Genomic DNA, 16,326 nt, shown 5'->3' with positions numbered 1-16,326 from the left:
CAGCCGCCTACATTCGCTGCTGGCGGCCACCTTGCCCCTTCAGACCCGCACTCCCTCTCGCCAGCCTTACCTGGGGAACTTCCCTTTCCAGAATTTTAACCGTTTAGAGAAATCTAAAGTAGCTAAGAAGCCTGCGGGGGGGGGGGGGGTGGACAAAAAGAGGAAGGCGCCCAGCAGGAACTTTTGTGGTGGTTTCTGTTTGACTGTTTTTGAGAGAGGGTCTCTTCATACAAGCTGTCCTGGAAGAGACTATGTAGACCAGGCTGGCCCTAAACTCAAAGACCCACCACCCTCTGCCTCCTGAATGCTGGGATTAAAGGCGTGTGCCACCACACCCAGCAGATTATTTTTAAGTAAATGTTTTAAATTAAAGCACACCTTTTTTATTTTTTTAATTGGCTATGGCAACCTTTAATTCCAGCACTCTGGAGGTATAGACAGGCACATCTTTGAGTTCAAGAACAGCCTGACCTACATATTGAGTTCCAGGCCAACTGGAGCTACACAGTGGAGACCATGTTCCAAGAAAAGAAAGAAAAGAAAAGAAAAAAGAAACAAAAGCCAGTCATCCTGGAGCACATGGGCAATCCCAGTGTTCCAAACATGGAGGCATGGTGGTGAGTTTCACGCCAGTCTGGGCTGCACAGCAAGGCTGACTCAAAAATTGTGGGACAATTAAATACACTCTTTAAAATGTGTTTCCATGTATTTACTGCACATGTGTGCTTGCCTGCAACACACACGTGGAGCCGGAGACAGCTTAGGGAAGCAGGTTCTTGACCCCTGTGCAAGTTCCAGGTCAGCAGGCAGCAAGCACTTTTACCCACTGAACCATCCTGCGGAAAAATATACACTTTTGGAAGCACACCGTGCCGAGGGTGGAATTCAGTGGTGAGCCTCTCACCAGAAAGCGCAAGGCCCGCACCGTGAAAGTATGAAGGGACGGCGCCCAGGACGAGCAGACGATTTTAAGCAACTGTCTTCATCTTGACTCTCGCCCGGCTTCTGAGTTAATTTCCATTCTTCAGGAAACAGGCAATAAAAATCACAAAGCTTCTCAGCCTCGGGGCATGAACATCTAGAGCTAGCAGCAAGCTGTGACTGGGCAGTCCTGTGCACTTGTAGGAAGCTGTGCGGCATCTCTCCCTCCTCCCTAGGTAAGATTAGCCAGTTTCAGACAATGCCAATGCTGGGCGTTGGGAACCAGCCTTGGGGTGTGGGAAGGAAAGCGGCCCGGTAACCCCGACCTGACGATCACCTCTGTACACTCCATCAATCCCCCACAGAAGGAAACAAACAGATACAGATGTGGAACATAAGTGTCCTTGGGCAGTTGGCTCCCTCACCCCATAATGAGCAAGAAACGGGCTCCAGATGAGGATCTGGCACAGGGGACCCACTTCAGGTCTTAAGTCAAGACACAGCAACTGCAAGACATTTCATGAGCTTCTGAGGGTCAGGTGTGGTTGTGCTCACCTTTAATCCAAGCACATGGAAGTCAGAGCCCATCAAAGTTTCAGGCCAGCTTAATCGACACAGCCAGCTCCAGGCCTGCCAAGGCTGCAAAGTGAAGCCCCATCTCCAAACGACAAAAGAGAAACCATGTACCTACGATTACTTCCTCTCTTGGTTGCTTTAATAAGGCATGTTTGGGTTGCTACAATAATTTATTAACACCCTGACTAAATAAATATATGCTATCTATCTTGTACCAATTTCTTTTCTTTTTTCTTTTTCTTGTTTTGTTTTGTTTTGGGGCAGAGTCTCACTGTGTGGGGCTTTGGCTGGCCTGGAACTTCTCTATTTAGACCACCAGACAGGTTTGGGACCCACAGAAGATCAGCCTGCTTCTACTCCTGGGTGCTGGGATTAAAGGTATGTGCCACACCACGAGGGGGTGGGAGGGCCACACCAGGCCCACTGTCTAATTATTATAATTTAATTATGTGTGTTTTGGGAGTAGAACCCAAAGATGCTGGATCTTTACAAAACCATGTGTTATTACAGTTGTTTGTTGTCTGCCAGACCAGATGGAAGTCAGAGGGGGACGCGGGGTCTGTTCTCTCCAGCCACATGGATTCTGAGGACTGAACTCAGGCTATCAGTCTTGGTGGCCCCTTTATATGCCGAGCCGCCTTGCCAGACCCCTAGAAACTTTTTTAAAGATAAGAAAACAGGGTCTCTCTGCACTGCAGTCTGGTAAATGCCTGGGGCATTAGGACAAATTGGTCAAATTGGAAATGAAAGCACAAGAGGCCCTTCTGCTAATCCTTTTCCTGCAAGCTCCAAATGTTCCAGAGCTCAAAAATCTAGTGACTCCAGCATGCCCTGTGGCCTTGGTCACATACTCCTTGCGCCTTTGCTGTTTTCAGGAATAGAAGGACAGAAAACAATAGCTATGATTTGAAATGATATCCCCAAACTTGTGAAAATCAGAGGGGCGTGGAATTGAAATTCCAACTAATGCTGGTCCCTGAATTCTGAAGGAAGCTCTCAGCCAGTGCCACAGCTAAAGCTGTTCAGAAAGAGAAGGATTCCTTCCTGCCTTAACATCCAGCAGGAGCCAGACACCTGCAATCTGCTCATTTATACCTGAGCAGATAGGGCGTCCTGCACTGGGACTCGATGAAGTCATCAGCTTCCGGTTGCCAGCATTTGAACAGCTGTGGCTGAAGGCGGTGAGGGGAGCCACATGCAAATGAACCTGAAGCCACCTTCTGACTCCTAGAATAATCTGCAGACGACCCTGAACACAGCTGCCTCGAAGTACACAACTCCTCCACCCAAACAAAACCACACCCACATTATTTACAGTAGAAGAAAAGCACAACCTAAATGGGAACAGTAAAGAAAAAGATACCTACTCAGCCACTAGGCATTTTATTTGGCAATAAAAATGAATGAAATGAAAACATGCTACAACACACGTGTGCCTTTGTATGAACTGCCGAGAACAGACAAAAAGGATCAAGCTGATGAATGCTTACTTACCATTAGGAGGTGGGGATGAAGGATGGACTACAAAAAAGTAGCTTTGGCTATGAGTGATGAGGGCATTCCTGAGAGTGGAGTGGGGGACATGGCACAGCAGTTAAGAGCGCTGGCCACTCTTTCGGGGATGCTGGTTCAGCTCTCAGCCTAGCATGGGGTCCTCTTCCGGCCTCCCTGGGCACCAAGGCACATAATGCATATACAGATAGGCAGGAAAATATCCACATGCATAAAATTAAATAAATATTAAAATATAAAATTGGACTAAAAGTGTTAACCTGTATACTTAAAACAGGTATAAATTACACCTCAATTAAGTTTGTTAGAAAAGAGTAAATACTATGGAAGAATGTTTTTTTGTTTGGTTTTGTCTTGTTTGGGTTGGTTGGTTGGTTGGTTGGTTGGTTGGTTTTGGTTTAGGTTTGGTTTTTGAGACAGGGTTGGTTCCTCTGTGTAGCTCTGGCTGTCCTGGAACTCACTCTGTATGCCAGGCTGGCTTCAAACTCAGAGATCCACTTGCGTCTGCCACCACGGCCTGCCTTCCCCTGCCCACCATAGCCATTCCTGAGGGTGAAATAGACCCAGTGGAACCTGTCAAGTGAACACACACATGGGAATACCAACTGTTGGTGCCTTGTTTGGGAAGACTAATTTATGGAGCACAAGGCAGTGGGGAGGAGAGTGGGCTTCGGAGGCAGCCTGTGCCTCATAGGTCGCTTTCCTGGTCAATCTCCTCCTGTTAATGAGGTTCCTGGAGAAGCTGGCCCTTCTTTCCAGGGTGTCAGCACTAGCCAGAACCTCCCCCTTGAGGGAGAATGAAAGTAGCAGAAAGGCTCCTACCTCCTTGGCCTGAGAGAGAAATCAGTGTCAAAGACTCAGGTGCACGATGCTCTCTCTCTACAATTTAATCCCACCCCCAAATTAACTGACCCTTCAGAAAATAATTCTAAAAAAAAAAAAAACAAAACAAGAACAAAAACAAAAACAAAACAAACACACAAACAAAAAAACCCTCCTTCCTGTCTGGGATAAACCCCAAAGTAAACCTTCTCCCTCCGAACCCCCCAAATAAACCTTCTTCCCCCCACCCCCCAAAGTAAACCTTAAGCCTTCAGACTGGACTGACTCATTCAGAGTCCCATGGGACAATGACACAAACCCGCCAATTAGCCACAGGTTTCTGGTGTTCTGTGCCAGCAGCAGCAGCAGCAGCAAGTAGCAGCATGACTCTTGCAAGTTAGGTCGGAAACTACTTCACTTGGAAAACTCTGGAACCTTCTGCACACTCCCATCCCATATTTCCAGGGGCTACAATGCTAATCGCTATTTTATTTATTAAAAAAAAAAAAAAAAAAGTGGCTAAGGGCCATTAATCTCTTCTGTAAGAATGTAGCACTTGGGTCCCTGGTTTACAGGCCCTGGGAAAATCTGCCTGAATAATGGCTGTTAATCCGCTTAACACCTTGTAGCTTCCTCAGTAACTAGCTCGTCTCTATTGAGGAGGGTTACAGTGTTGCCCGGCTTTCTGCAGGAGGAAGACACCACTGACCAGATCTGAGGTCACAAAGTGCAAGCCCTCCAGGTTCCCCAAACACTCAAACGCTTACCAGCACAGCTCCTAAATTACAAGTACCACCCTTCATGGCAGACAATTAAGTCATTCCCCAACAATCCGATAAGACTCTGGAAGAAAAGTTATTCTTCTCAGCTCTGAAGCAAATATTTCCTGAATATCTCTGCTTCACTCTGGTTCCAGTGTCATAACTTGGGCCCAGTCCCGGAGTATAATTTAGCACACACTATGAAAAACTTAACCTTTAAGATTCAAAGAAGAAAATGAAGAGATGTGGCAATTGATAAGGAAGGATAAAAAAAAAAATCAGTCTCATGAGTGAAATAAGGCCAAAAAGTTCTGCTTCAGTAAGGGGGGGGGAGCAATCATCAGAAACTCCAGTCAGAACCGCACAATTCAAAGACGAGATGATTGAAAATGCGGCTTGAATTTGAACTGGCTATTCACACACCCATTTGTCTTTCTCAATATGAGCCTTTCCATGTAAAGCAATGGTTCCCGTCCTGTGCACTGACCCTTTCACAGGGGTCATCTGAGACCATCAGAAAACATTGAAACTGGCATGATTTGTGAGAGTAGTAGAATTAAGGTTATTAAGTAGCATCAAAAATAATTTTATGGTTGGGGGTCACCACAACGTGAGGAACTGTTTGCACTAAAGGGTCGCAGGCATTAGGAAGACTGAGAACCACTGCTCTACAGGGTATGTGGAAGCCTGGTAGGATGGCTCAGTGGGTAAAGGTAAGCCAAGCCCAACAACCCGAGTCCCACCCCTAGCACAGTGAAGAAGAGAATCAACTCACAGAAACTGTCCTTTGACCTCTCCACATATTCTGTATCCTGTACTGCCTATGTACACAGAGAGAGAGACAGAGTAACAGAGCCACACAGATACACACAAATAAATGAATGTAACAAGAAAAACATGTATTGCCCTGTCTCAACAAAACAAAACAAAACAAAACAAAACAGTCTCTTCCAACATTCTCCACAGAGCCCTGGTTGTCCGGGAACTAGCTCTGTGGACCAGCCTGGCCTCAAACTAACACGGATCCCACTGCCTCTCTTCCTAAGTGATGGGCTTAAAGGTGTGTGCCATCACCACCTGGTTTTATTATTCTCTAAAACAATAAAAAAGAAAAAGAAATTATCAGCCAGGCGTGGTGGCGCAGTGTATGCTCTTAACCTCCTTAGAGGGACCCCGCTTCTAAGACAAGGATTGGTTGATTTCTTTATTTTTAGGCAGGTCTCACTAGCTGGCCTCAAATTCTCTATGCAGATCATCAGGCTGGCCTCAGATGCACAGAGTTCTGGCTGCCTCTGTCTCCCAGGTGCTAGAATTAGAGACGTCCGTGCCTATGCCAGGTGATTTGAAATTATGTACATATGAATGCTTGTGTGGGGGATGGGAGCACAGGTGCCTTCAGAGGCCAAAAGTGGGCATCCGTCCCCAGGAGCAGGACGTACAGGCAGTTTAAAGTCACCCAGAGTAATTGCTAGGGACCAAATGGGTCCTCTGCAAGAGCAACGAAACATAGTCCTGAGATATCTCTTCTGCCTTGTTTTATTTTATTTGAAACATGGGGTCTCATGTAGTCCAGGCTAGCTCCAAACTCTGGATCTTCTAATCTTAGCCTCCTGAGTGATGAAATTATAAGCATGCAGGTTAATTTTCTTTTTTGTTGTTTTTCTGTTTGTTTGTTGCAATGGTCTTACTACGTAGTGTGGGCTGACCTGAAACAGACTATGTAGACCAAGTTGGTCTGGAACTCACAGAGATCAGCCTGTCTTGGCCTCCCTAGTGCTGAGGTTAAAGGTGTGCTCCACCACACCCAGATAATTTTCTTGTTGATAGTAAAATTGATAGAAGGTGAGCTGAGCGTGGTGTCGCATGCCTTAGTTCCAGCACTGGGAAGGTAGAGGTAAGTGGATCTCTGAGTTTGAGGCCGTCCTGATCTGCAGACCAAGATCTAGAACATCCAGGCCCACAGAAAATCTCGGTCTTAAAAACAATAACAACATATACCTAGGCTGTACATACAGATGGATCAAAACAGTTAAAGGAAAAGATACTGAATGGCTTACACGTTAGGTGGCCCAAGTTGACTAGATGGATATAACTGGGCATCAATTATCCAGAACTGAAATGCAACAAGGCTTTGCCTAAAGCCAAGTGACAAGGTAGATTGGTAGGAAGAAGTCTTGCTGACCTGTAGGCTAAGGGGATCATCATCTTGACATTCTGGTAAAAAAAAAAAAAAAAAAAAAAAAGGAAGGAAGGAAGGAAGGAAGGAAGGAAGGAAAAAAGGAAGGAAGGAAGGAAGGAAGGAAGGAAGGAAGGAAAGAAGAAAGCCACTGGGGGCTCAGACCAGAGAACTGATATCTTACCTAAAAGAGTTATGACTGTTCAAACCCACAGGGTACAAACCTATACAGTCCCAGGCCTCAGGAACTGGAGGCAGAAAATCAAGAGGGCCAACCTGGGCTGTGGGCCAGCCTAGGATATAGGAGACTCTTTTTCAAAGCCACGGTGGGGTTGGAGAGATTTCTTGGTGATTCAGTACACATACTGACCGTGCAGTTGACTGGAGTTCCCAGCACACACACTGTTAGCTCACAACCACCTGAAACTACAGCTCCAATACTTCTAGCCTCTACAGTGCACCTGCGCTTACACACACACATACACACACACACACACACACACACACACACACACTAAATCTTTTAGAGATAGAATTGTGTGCTGGGTCACATGCATTCAATTCTACATGAGTGTGGTATGTGGCATCAAAGTCCAGGGTTCCTAAAACTGAAAATTCTCAAGGAAAGATGGAAACCTAGATTGCTATATAAAGGTATCTGCTGATAATCCTTCTCTTGGAATGCTGCAAAGGGCCAAGCAAGCCCATATGTAGACCAGATCCACCACACAGGCCACCAGCTTACAAATTCTCATTTAGAAGCAAAAACTGTAAGCGCTTAAATGTCAGCTAAGAATACAGGCCATTATTCTTACAGACTCGGAGTGTGAAAGACCTTTGGAAGTACAGTCAAAACCAATCTATAAAGGACGAGACATTTATGCCAAAATCCAAAACTTATGTGTAGCCAAAATTATGAACACACTTAAAGACAAATGAGGGCGGTTTTCCACCGAGGTCTTAGAAGGTACCATGTTGTCTCTGTAGTGGGAACATACAAAGTTTCACGCCAGGACCAAATCACAGCACCAAACTCCGTAAGTGGCCCTCAAAGAGAGGAAGCAGAACAGACATGGTTTTCAGTTTCCAGGCTCCATCCGTTCTTACTCAGTAGGTACTGAGTAGTTTGAGCCACATTTTTTTTTTATTATTTTTTGATATATTTTTTTAATATCTACTTTAAGTAACTTATCCATATTACTGAAAATTCTTTCTGGATGTCCACTGAGCTATTCTTCAAGACTGCATCAGAAAATTAGCATACATCACAGAGGTAATACCCTCTACACAATTTTCACATGTCACTTTGCAAGACAAAAAAAAAAAAAAAAAAAAAACCAAAAAGGCCTCTTCTACACCGCATTTGCCGAGTAGAAAAGATGAGGGAGGAGAGGAGGCAAGTATTAAAGAATTCCACCACGGAGGCACACTGGAAGACATTCATTCTGGAACAGGTGTGTCTATAAAACCACTGACATGTGGGCCAGTATCCCGAACACAGAATTTGATGATGTGACTAATAGTCTCACTTTTCCTTCACTCTAGGTCCCTGTTTGATTCCAAACTTCTAGGACCCCCCCCTCCCCAGCCCATTCCGGCCTTAGCCCATAGATGACAAGTGTTTGCTATCACACCTGATTAATAAATCCCCAGGGATCCGCCTGTCTCTGCCTCCCAAGTGCTGGGGTTAAAGGTGTGGAGTGCCACCATGCGTGGCTTACTTGCTTGGGTTTTTGAGACAGGGTCTTGGTACGGGCCAAGGTGGCTTCAGACTCCAGAGCGCTGGAGTTACAGGCAGGGATTGCCATGCCCAGCTGCAGCTTCTTCGAGGAGCAGATCTGAAGTTAAATGTCATTTTAAATTTTAAACTCACCTGCTGCCACTGCTGTCCTTAAAAGCCATTGCTGCTGTCAGTGGGTGGCGCTCATCTGGAAGAGAGAGAGAGAGAGATTGCAAACGTCAGCTCAGAGTAAACATACGGGTACACCCAACTTGTAACACCGCAGAGACAAAATTCAGAGTTCACATTTGAATTAGAAAATGGCTCTTCAGAAATACGAATAGCTAAGAAATATTGTAAATAAAATAAAATAAAATGTTCATTATCTTTAGCAATTGGGGAAATGCCAAATGAAACTTTTTTGAGATGTCATGCTAACACAGACAGGCTAAGATTAAGGAAGCAAAAGGCAGCAAATGTTGGTGAGGAGGCAGAGACCCCTCATTGTGCTGTTGGGAGGACACATTGGTGCAGCCACAATGGAAATCAATGTGGCAGTTCCTCAGGACACCAGAAATAGATCCACCATGTGACCCTGCTTTACCACTGGCATATACCCAAAGAACTCTATTTCCTGCTAGAGAGATGCCTCCTCATCCATGTTGTTCACGCCCTCTATCCGTGGGCAGAGCTAGGGCCCAGGGAAGGCAAGGCTGATGGATGGGCGTGATGAAAATGTGATAAACATTTACAATGAAATTCTGCTCAGCTGCAAAGAGAAGCAAACTCTGTAGGTAAATGGTTGAGCTGGAGAAAATTATACTGAGCGAAATAACCCAGTCCCAGAAAGACAAACCCGGCATGGCCTCACTCATAGGTAGGTCTTAGCATGAACTCTTAGGGTTTGTGTGTTCAGTTAGGAGAACCCACAGAGTATGGGAAATTAAAGAAAGGACCATGGGTGGGAAGAGAAAGGAAGCTCTTAAGGGAGAGTGAAGAGTAGCATAGAGGTGGTAGAAAGAGAGGAATAATGGCGAGAGCTTAAATTGGGAGAGAGACGGAAGGGTAGAGCAAAGGAGGGCATTGGGGGAGGGGAAAGGACACATAGAAACCTATCCTTACATAAACTTCCATATATTTAATATGGAATTTCATTGGCCCTGAGTTGTTCGACTACCCCCCCAAAAGAATACAGCCTATTGTCATGGTTTTGGTTGCCCACCAGAACTGCATGGGGGGGAAGGGGGCAAAAGAAAAACAACTGTGCATAACTGTGCACACGAGGGAAGGAAATGCCATTTCTCTGGTGTCGACCTTGTGCCAACCATTATGTTAAGCCCTTTGAAAAATGGTTCCATGTAGCAGTGCAATAAGCTTTCGCAGTAAACACTAATACCTCGCTTTGCAGAGAAACTGGGTTTGAAGCTATCAACCCAAGGTCACAAGTTGTGTTAGCACCTTAACAGGACGAAGAGGGAAAGGGAGAGAGTCCTGAGTGTGCAAGCGAAGAGGGGAGCTTCACGTAAAATTGTAAGGCTCTGAGGGGGAAAAAAAAATAGGGCAGGCATACGCCCAGCCCCTGTGCCATGCCTGCTGCCGCCTGGGCAGGGAAGGGAGTCCCAGTGCCTAGAACTGCTAAACATGAATTCAACTTTTTTAAATGTACATTGGCTAGGCATGGAGGCACACACCTATAATTTGGTAGGAGTTTAATTAGGCTGCACTAAACTATATAGCAAGACCCAGTCTCAAAAAATCAAACAAATAGGGCTGGAGAGATAGTTCAGAGGTTAAGAGCACTGGCTGCTCTTCCAAAGGTCCTGAGTTCAATTCCCAGCAACCACATGGTGGCTCATAACCATCTAAAGTGAGATCAGGTGTCCTCTTCTGACATGTAGACACACATGCAGGCAGAATACTGTATATATAATAAATAAATAAATAAATAAATAAATGTTTTTTTAATCAAACAAATAAGCAACCTCCTCCTCTTTTTCCCTTCTTCAATTTTAAAATGTCTCAAAATCACTATAGCACAGTTTCCTAATCCGCCTGCCTCTACCTGCAACTAGTTGCAATTACAGGCATGTGTCACACTCTAGCTTAGAGTAAACTTCTTAGTGCATTCTCTGAAAATGGGACTGGATTTTAGGAAAAGCCATTCTTTCTACAGTCTGGGCAGACGGCCTCCATACTATCTGTGTGTCTAGGAATAACTTTCTAAGTAAATATCAGCAGCTGTTTCCTTTCCCTGCCTATAAATTGGCTGGACTTACGCTAACTTGCTTCACTGTTGCTGTTTGGCTTTGCTTTCCTTTTTTCTTCAAGCATTAGTAAAGACAAGGTAGGTTGCCAAATTACCTCAATACTTTATCACTTTATCACTATTTGATACAAAGAGCACACTACATGAAATCTGTAATTGCCTGCTGTAATTACTTTTAACTGTTACAATTTCTTCTCAGGCTGAACCACCCGTTTAGAAGACTTTTTCCTTGGCAATGCTGATAAGGCCTTTGATGTCCCTCTTCAGACAATTTAAACTGCTCACCTCCATGTTTCCAGGCTGCTCGACATTATTTGCTACTGTTATCGCCTCTCCCAAAGGCTACAGTGTAGAGGTGTGATCTCCCCTTCACTTATACCAGTGCAGCTGTGAGGTTTTCAGGGTCAGATATCTTTTAGAGTCACTCCTCCAGGCAGTTACAGTAGCCTTAGGCAAGTTCTACAATCTCCAGCTTCATATCCCTTTCCATCCTTCTCTCCTCCCCCCACATTGGCTCCCTTTCCTGTCTTTCTTCCCCCTTTCCCACTAATAGCTTACTTTCTCCTCCCTCCCTTACTCTCCGCTCTCTTGCACACAGAAAATGATCAATAAAACTATCAGAATCGTGTTGCATCGTTCTTGATAACACTTCTGTAGAAGCATCTGAAGAGTCTACAGTGGCATTCCCATGTATGATTCTGCTGATTAAGAAGTCCAAACTATTGGCAGAGCAAGGATGCCAATGCCTCGGGCTCCCTGATGTTATTATCATATCACAATCCAGAATCACCCGGGTAGAAACTCTCAGTGAAGGGCTGTCTAGATCTGCGGACTTTGATCCGGTCTGGGAGCACTACCTTAATTATGTTTCAATCAAGGTAGGAAGGCCTGCCCACCCACCATGGGTGGCACCATTCCTTAGGCAAAGAATGCTGGACCAGACAGGTGGAGAAAGTGAACTGTGCACTGACATGCACACATTAATTAATTGTTCTTTGTTCTTGACTATGGAGGTGATGGGACCAGTTGCTTCAAGTTCCTGTCACCTTTGACTTTTCCACAATGAAGGGCTGAAACCTGGAACTGTGATTCATCAGATAAACCCTTCCCCTCCTAAGTCGCTTGTTATAGTGTCTTATCACAGCAACAAACGAACGAACCTGATAAGACTCCTAGCTCCTGAACCAGGCAGTAGGCACGAGGGTAAAGCAAACACCCCTCCACCTCTCATGTCAGAAGGATGTGTGACAGGAGCTACACATGAGGAAGAAATGTTAAGCAAAAGCGATATTCCACCCTAAGAGCTGCTATAGAGAAGACAGAACTAAGGCAGGATGCTGAAATTCTGTAGGGATGTTGAGTAGAAAATGCTACATTTGAGGACACAATTAACGGATGACAGAAGCAAGCCCTCGCCACCAACTCAAGACTGTCCTAGAGGCTAAGAAGGGGAACGATGGAGGAGTGCTAACAGCCCTGAGATTCATACTCGCAACTGAGCCGCCCGGCTGGAGCTAGGAGGGAAAAGACTGCCTCAATGTGTTCAGCACAGCTAGTGTATGCATAGAGGAGAAGCGAGGCCCCGAATAATCAGGAAATCATTCTAATCACTGCGAAAAGAAACGGTGCACAGTTCAGGCTAGTATCTCTCTTTTTAAAACTGTCTTTCATTGTTTGTTTGTTGAAACAGGGTCTCCCTATGCAGCTATGGAAGTCACGAGGTAGAGCAGTCTGGCCCAGGATTCGCAGAGGTCTGTCTGTCTGCCTCTGCCTCCTGAAGACTGGAATCAAAAGAGCTCACTACACCCAGAAACTAGATTTATTTATTTTTATTTCATGTATATGTGTGGGAGATTTGCACGCATGTATGTCTGTTTACCATGTGCATTCCTGGTGCCCAGAAGAGGGGACTGGGTCACCTGGAGCTGCAGTGACAGACAGCTGTGAGCCGCCATGTTGGTTCTGGGAATCAAACCCAGGTCCTCTGGAAGAGGAGCCAGTGGTCTGTCTTAACTACTAAGCCATCTCTCCAGCCCCCAGGTTAGCATTTCTTGTTCATAGAATTACTTTTTAAAGGAATCATTCCTTAAAATACAATCACCTACATAGTTACATAGTTAAACTCTGTCTCAAACCACTCACTCCCCCCCTCCAAAAAAAAAGTCACATGAAGCTGGGCATGATGGCACATGCCTATAACCATACTGCTTAGATGCTGAGGTAGGAAGAGTTCAAGGTCAGCAAGTCTAAGACCAGCCAGTGTTTTTGACCCATCCCTACCCTCCCCCAAGGGGGAGGGGGAAAAACAAACTAAAAAATAAAACATGTATCTATGTACACTCATGTGGGGCTGGGAAGTAGCAGCTCAGCAATGGGGCACTTCCCTAGTATCCTGAAGGCCTTGCCCGATAAAAAAAAAAAAAAAAAGTGGTAACAACCTACCTCATATGACTGAATGAGCAAAATCAATTGTGGCACATCATCGTGAGAAGGTGACTTCAAAAAGAATTAAATGAGTCAATTTTTTTTAAGATTTATTTATTATTATGTAGACAGTATTCTGACTGCATGTACACCTGAAAGCCAGAAGAGGACACTAAATCTCATTATAGATGGTTATGGGCCACCAAGTGGTTTCTGGAAATTGAACTCAGGAACTCTGGAAGAGCAGCCTGTGCTCTTAACCTCTGAGCCAGCTCTCCAGCCAGCCAATTTGGTTCTGAAGGGGAAAAAGAGCATTTTTGTGTGCAACTACACAAACACGGTTGGAAATAACACCAGCCAGGTGGCCACAGCACCGGGGATACTGATAGTCGTCTTCTCTTCTCATGTCAAATATTACAAATCTTTCATTATAACCCTCTATGAATTCACTGGCTTTTCAGTATTTTTAGATTACGTTTTTAGATTTGTTTCATGTTACGGAGATGAATGCTTTGCCTGTTGGTGTGTTTGTGCACTAAACCCAGGTCCTCTGCAACTGCTCTTGACCACTTAGCTATCTTTCTAGCTCCCAGATTATTGTTGTTGTTGTTGTTGTTATGATTATTATCAATATTATTATTAGAGTGTTTCTCTGTGCGGCCCTGGCTCTTCCAGGTATTACCTCTATAGACCAGGCTGGCCTTGAACTCACAGAGATCCACCTGCCTCGGCTTCTAAAGTGCCAGGATTAAAGGCAAGCCTCACCGTTGTCTGGCTACTCCCAGATTTTTCTTTTAACCCTTTTAGAGTTTTATAAAATTTAAATGTAAATAAATGGGAGAAATGTTAAGTAGTAAAATCAGGAAGGTTCTTCCTTCAGTTTGTAGATATTTTTATATTAACTTTATTACATCATGATTGTCATCGGCAGCAGAAGGTTTTAGCACAATGATTGGCTCACACAGAGCACTTCCTAACTGGTACTGCTGTTTTGGTTTGTTCTAGTTGACCGAGTCACACCCAGAAGGTTCCGCTTTTGAATGGATGAAATGAACTAATCAGGTCTCAAATCGCGTGATCATGACCTCGTTTCCAAAACCAAGCATGACAGGGTCTACAGAAGCTGGAGGGCTTGTACTAGTCAGTTTCTGGTCATCTCTACTTCCTCTTGCTCCCCTCCCACACACAGCAGGAATAGCTGTCCTTAGCAAACTCATGAATCACACTTTTTTTTTTTCTCCCATTTTCCAGAATTCTACACCACACCAAACAGACTTGACAGCTTACAACTCCTCCATCCTCCAGTGCCACTGGGACCCACAAGGAAGGAAACCCATAATGGAGCACAATTCTTCCAGCTAACTCCCAGCCACAGGCTGTGCCTCAGGTTCTGCACTCACATCTGATACAGGCACACACCTATGTCTTGCTGGCTCCCCTTGGCCATGACTTGCTGCTCAGGGGACAAACCCTCAAGAAGGCCATCCGGACTCCTGAAGCTCAGTGCTGTAACGTGCTTCCAACAACTTTCCAACTCAATTTTGGAATAATTGCATGAATTAGCAATGGGCTTGACATCAAGGTAAAAGCTGCTTGACCTAAGTTTTTATGTTTTGTTTTTATTTTTTGTTGGTTTTTTGAGACAGGGTTTCTCTGTGTAGCAGCCCTGGCTGTCCTGGACCTGCTTTGTAGACCACACTGGCCTTGAACTCTCAGAGATCAATGTGCCTCTGCCTCTCACCTAAGCTTTTGTTTCTCTAACTGCAAATCCAGGAGGCTAGCTCCAGGAGACTCCCAGCCACTCACTTATGGCATCAGGAATGAATTCTGCTCTGCCATGCTGTCTTCATCGTGCCTGTCTTCCTAAGGTTTAAGAAGCCCGATGCTAGAGGCAGACATCTAACTTCTAGTCAGGGCAAAGAGGAAGAGAGCAGGAGGGCGTATGGATGGGCCACCCAACATTTTCTCCGTTTGTCAGGAAAGAAAAGTTCTTCCCGTAAATCTAGACCATTAAAAATCCACATCTAGGGGCTGGAAGAGATGGCTTAGTAGTTAAGAGCACTGTGTGCTCTTCCAGAGAACTAGGGTTCAATTCCCAGCACCCACATGACAGTTCATAGCTGTCTGTAACTCCAGTTCAATGGATCTCACACCCTCAGATCAATGCGCTCAACATAAAAAAAAAATTAAATATTTTTTTAAAAAAAGTTAAAAAATCACATCTAGAAAAACAGTCCCCTTCTAGAGCTTCAAGAGAGTCAGGTGAGCCGGGCACGGTGGCACACGCCTGTAATCCCAGCACTCAGGGAGGGACTGAATCCTGTAATCCCAGCATTCAGCGTTTGGATTGAAGGCACATGTAGTCAACAATTTTGCACTGAGCCACATTCGTAGCTTTTCTGGGCTCAGGGTTGTACTATCCTGCTTGAAGATGCTATGCTGGCAACTTCGCCTCCCCACCTCCCATGCCCGGCCAAACAGACACTTACTTCAGACTTTGGTCTGCTGCATATTTGTGAGCCATACTGAGGAGGACAAGAGGGAAATCTGATACACTTGAGAAACTCCAGCTACTGGGAAGTCTAATTTCTTTCTTTCGTTTTTCAGTGGTTCTTTGAGAATTTGGTACGACGTGTTCTGAACATATACCTCTCTCCTTCTGCTCTTCCCAGAATTACCCCCTTCCCTACCGATCACATCCACTTTACAATGCCCACATACTCTTGTGTGACCTACCACGCCAACAGTCAACTGCCAGGGACAACACTCCTAGGAAAAAAAAAAAACTGTCTTCCTCTTTTGGCAGCTATCATTACCCAATAGCTATTCAGCTACGATGGGACTGTGTGCCAACTTCCATGCCGAGATTTTTTTTAATAGTGTTCTGCCTGCATGTGAGAGCTAGGAGTCAGCAGAGGACACCAGATCTCACTATAGATGGTTGAGAGCCACCATGTGGTTGCCGGGAATTGAACTCAGGACCTCTGGAAGAACAACCAGTGCTCTTAACCTCTGAGCCATCTCTCCAGCCCCTGTGCTGAGATTTTTGTCTGACCTAAGCTTGCACAGGTCTTGTGCATGTTATCACTGTGAGTTCACAACTGCTGTGCCATGCCCAGAAAACAGTTTCCTTAGTCATCACTGCCTC

The 16,326-nt window shown here is 45.1% G+C and overlaps 1 protein-coding gene across 1 annotated transcript in view; it reads right to left on the bottom strand.

Annotated features, from left to right (window-relative positions):
• Aff1 (ALF transcription elongation factor 1) overlaps positions 1 to 16,326 on the bottom strand; it is a 160,904-nt gene that overhangs the window by 134,492 nt on the left and 10,086 nt on the right. The window contains exon 2 of the mRNA XM_021657481.2: positions 8,642 to 8,696. Within this exon, the coding sequence (XP_021513156.1) occupies positions 8,642 to 8,670 (29 nt within the window). The 5' untranslated portion in view covers positions 8,671 to 8,696. The remainder of the gene's footprint in view (positions 1 to 8,641; positions 8,697 to 16,326) is intronic.

The sequence above is a fragment of the Meriones unguiculatus genome, chromosome 3 (assembly GCF_030254825.1).
Source record: "Meriones unguiculatus strain TT.TT164.6M chromosome 3, Bangor_MerUng_6.1, whole genome shotgun sequence".
Classification (NCBI taxonomy): Eukaryota; Metazoa; Chordata; class Mammalia; order Rodentia; family Muridae; genus Meriones; species Meriones unguiculatus.
Note: the sequence above shows the minus strand (reverse complement) of the source record. Positions and strands in the feature narration are given on the sequence as shown.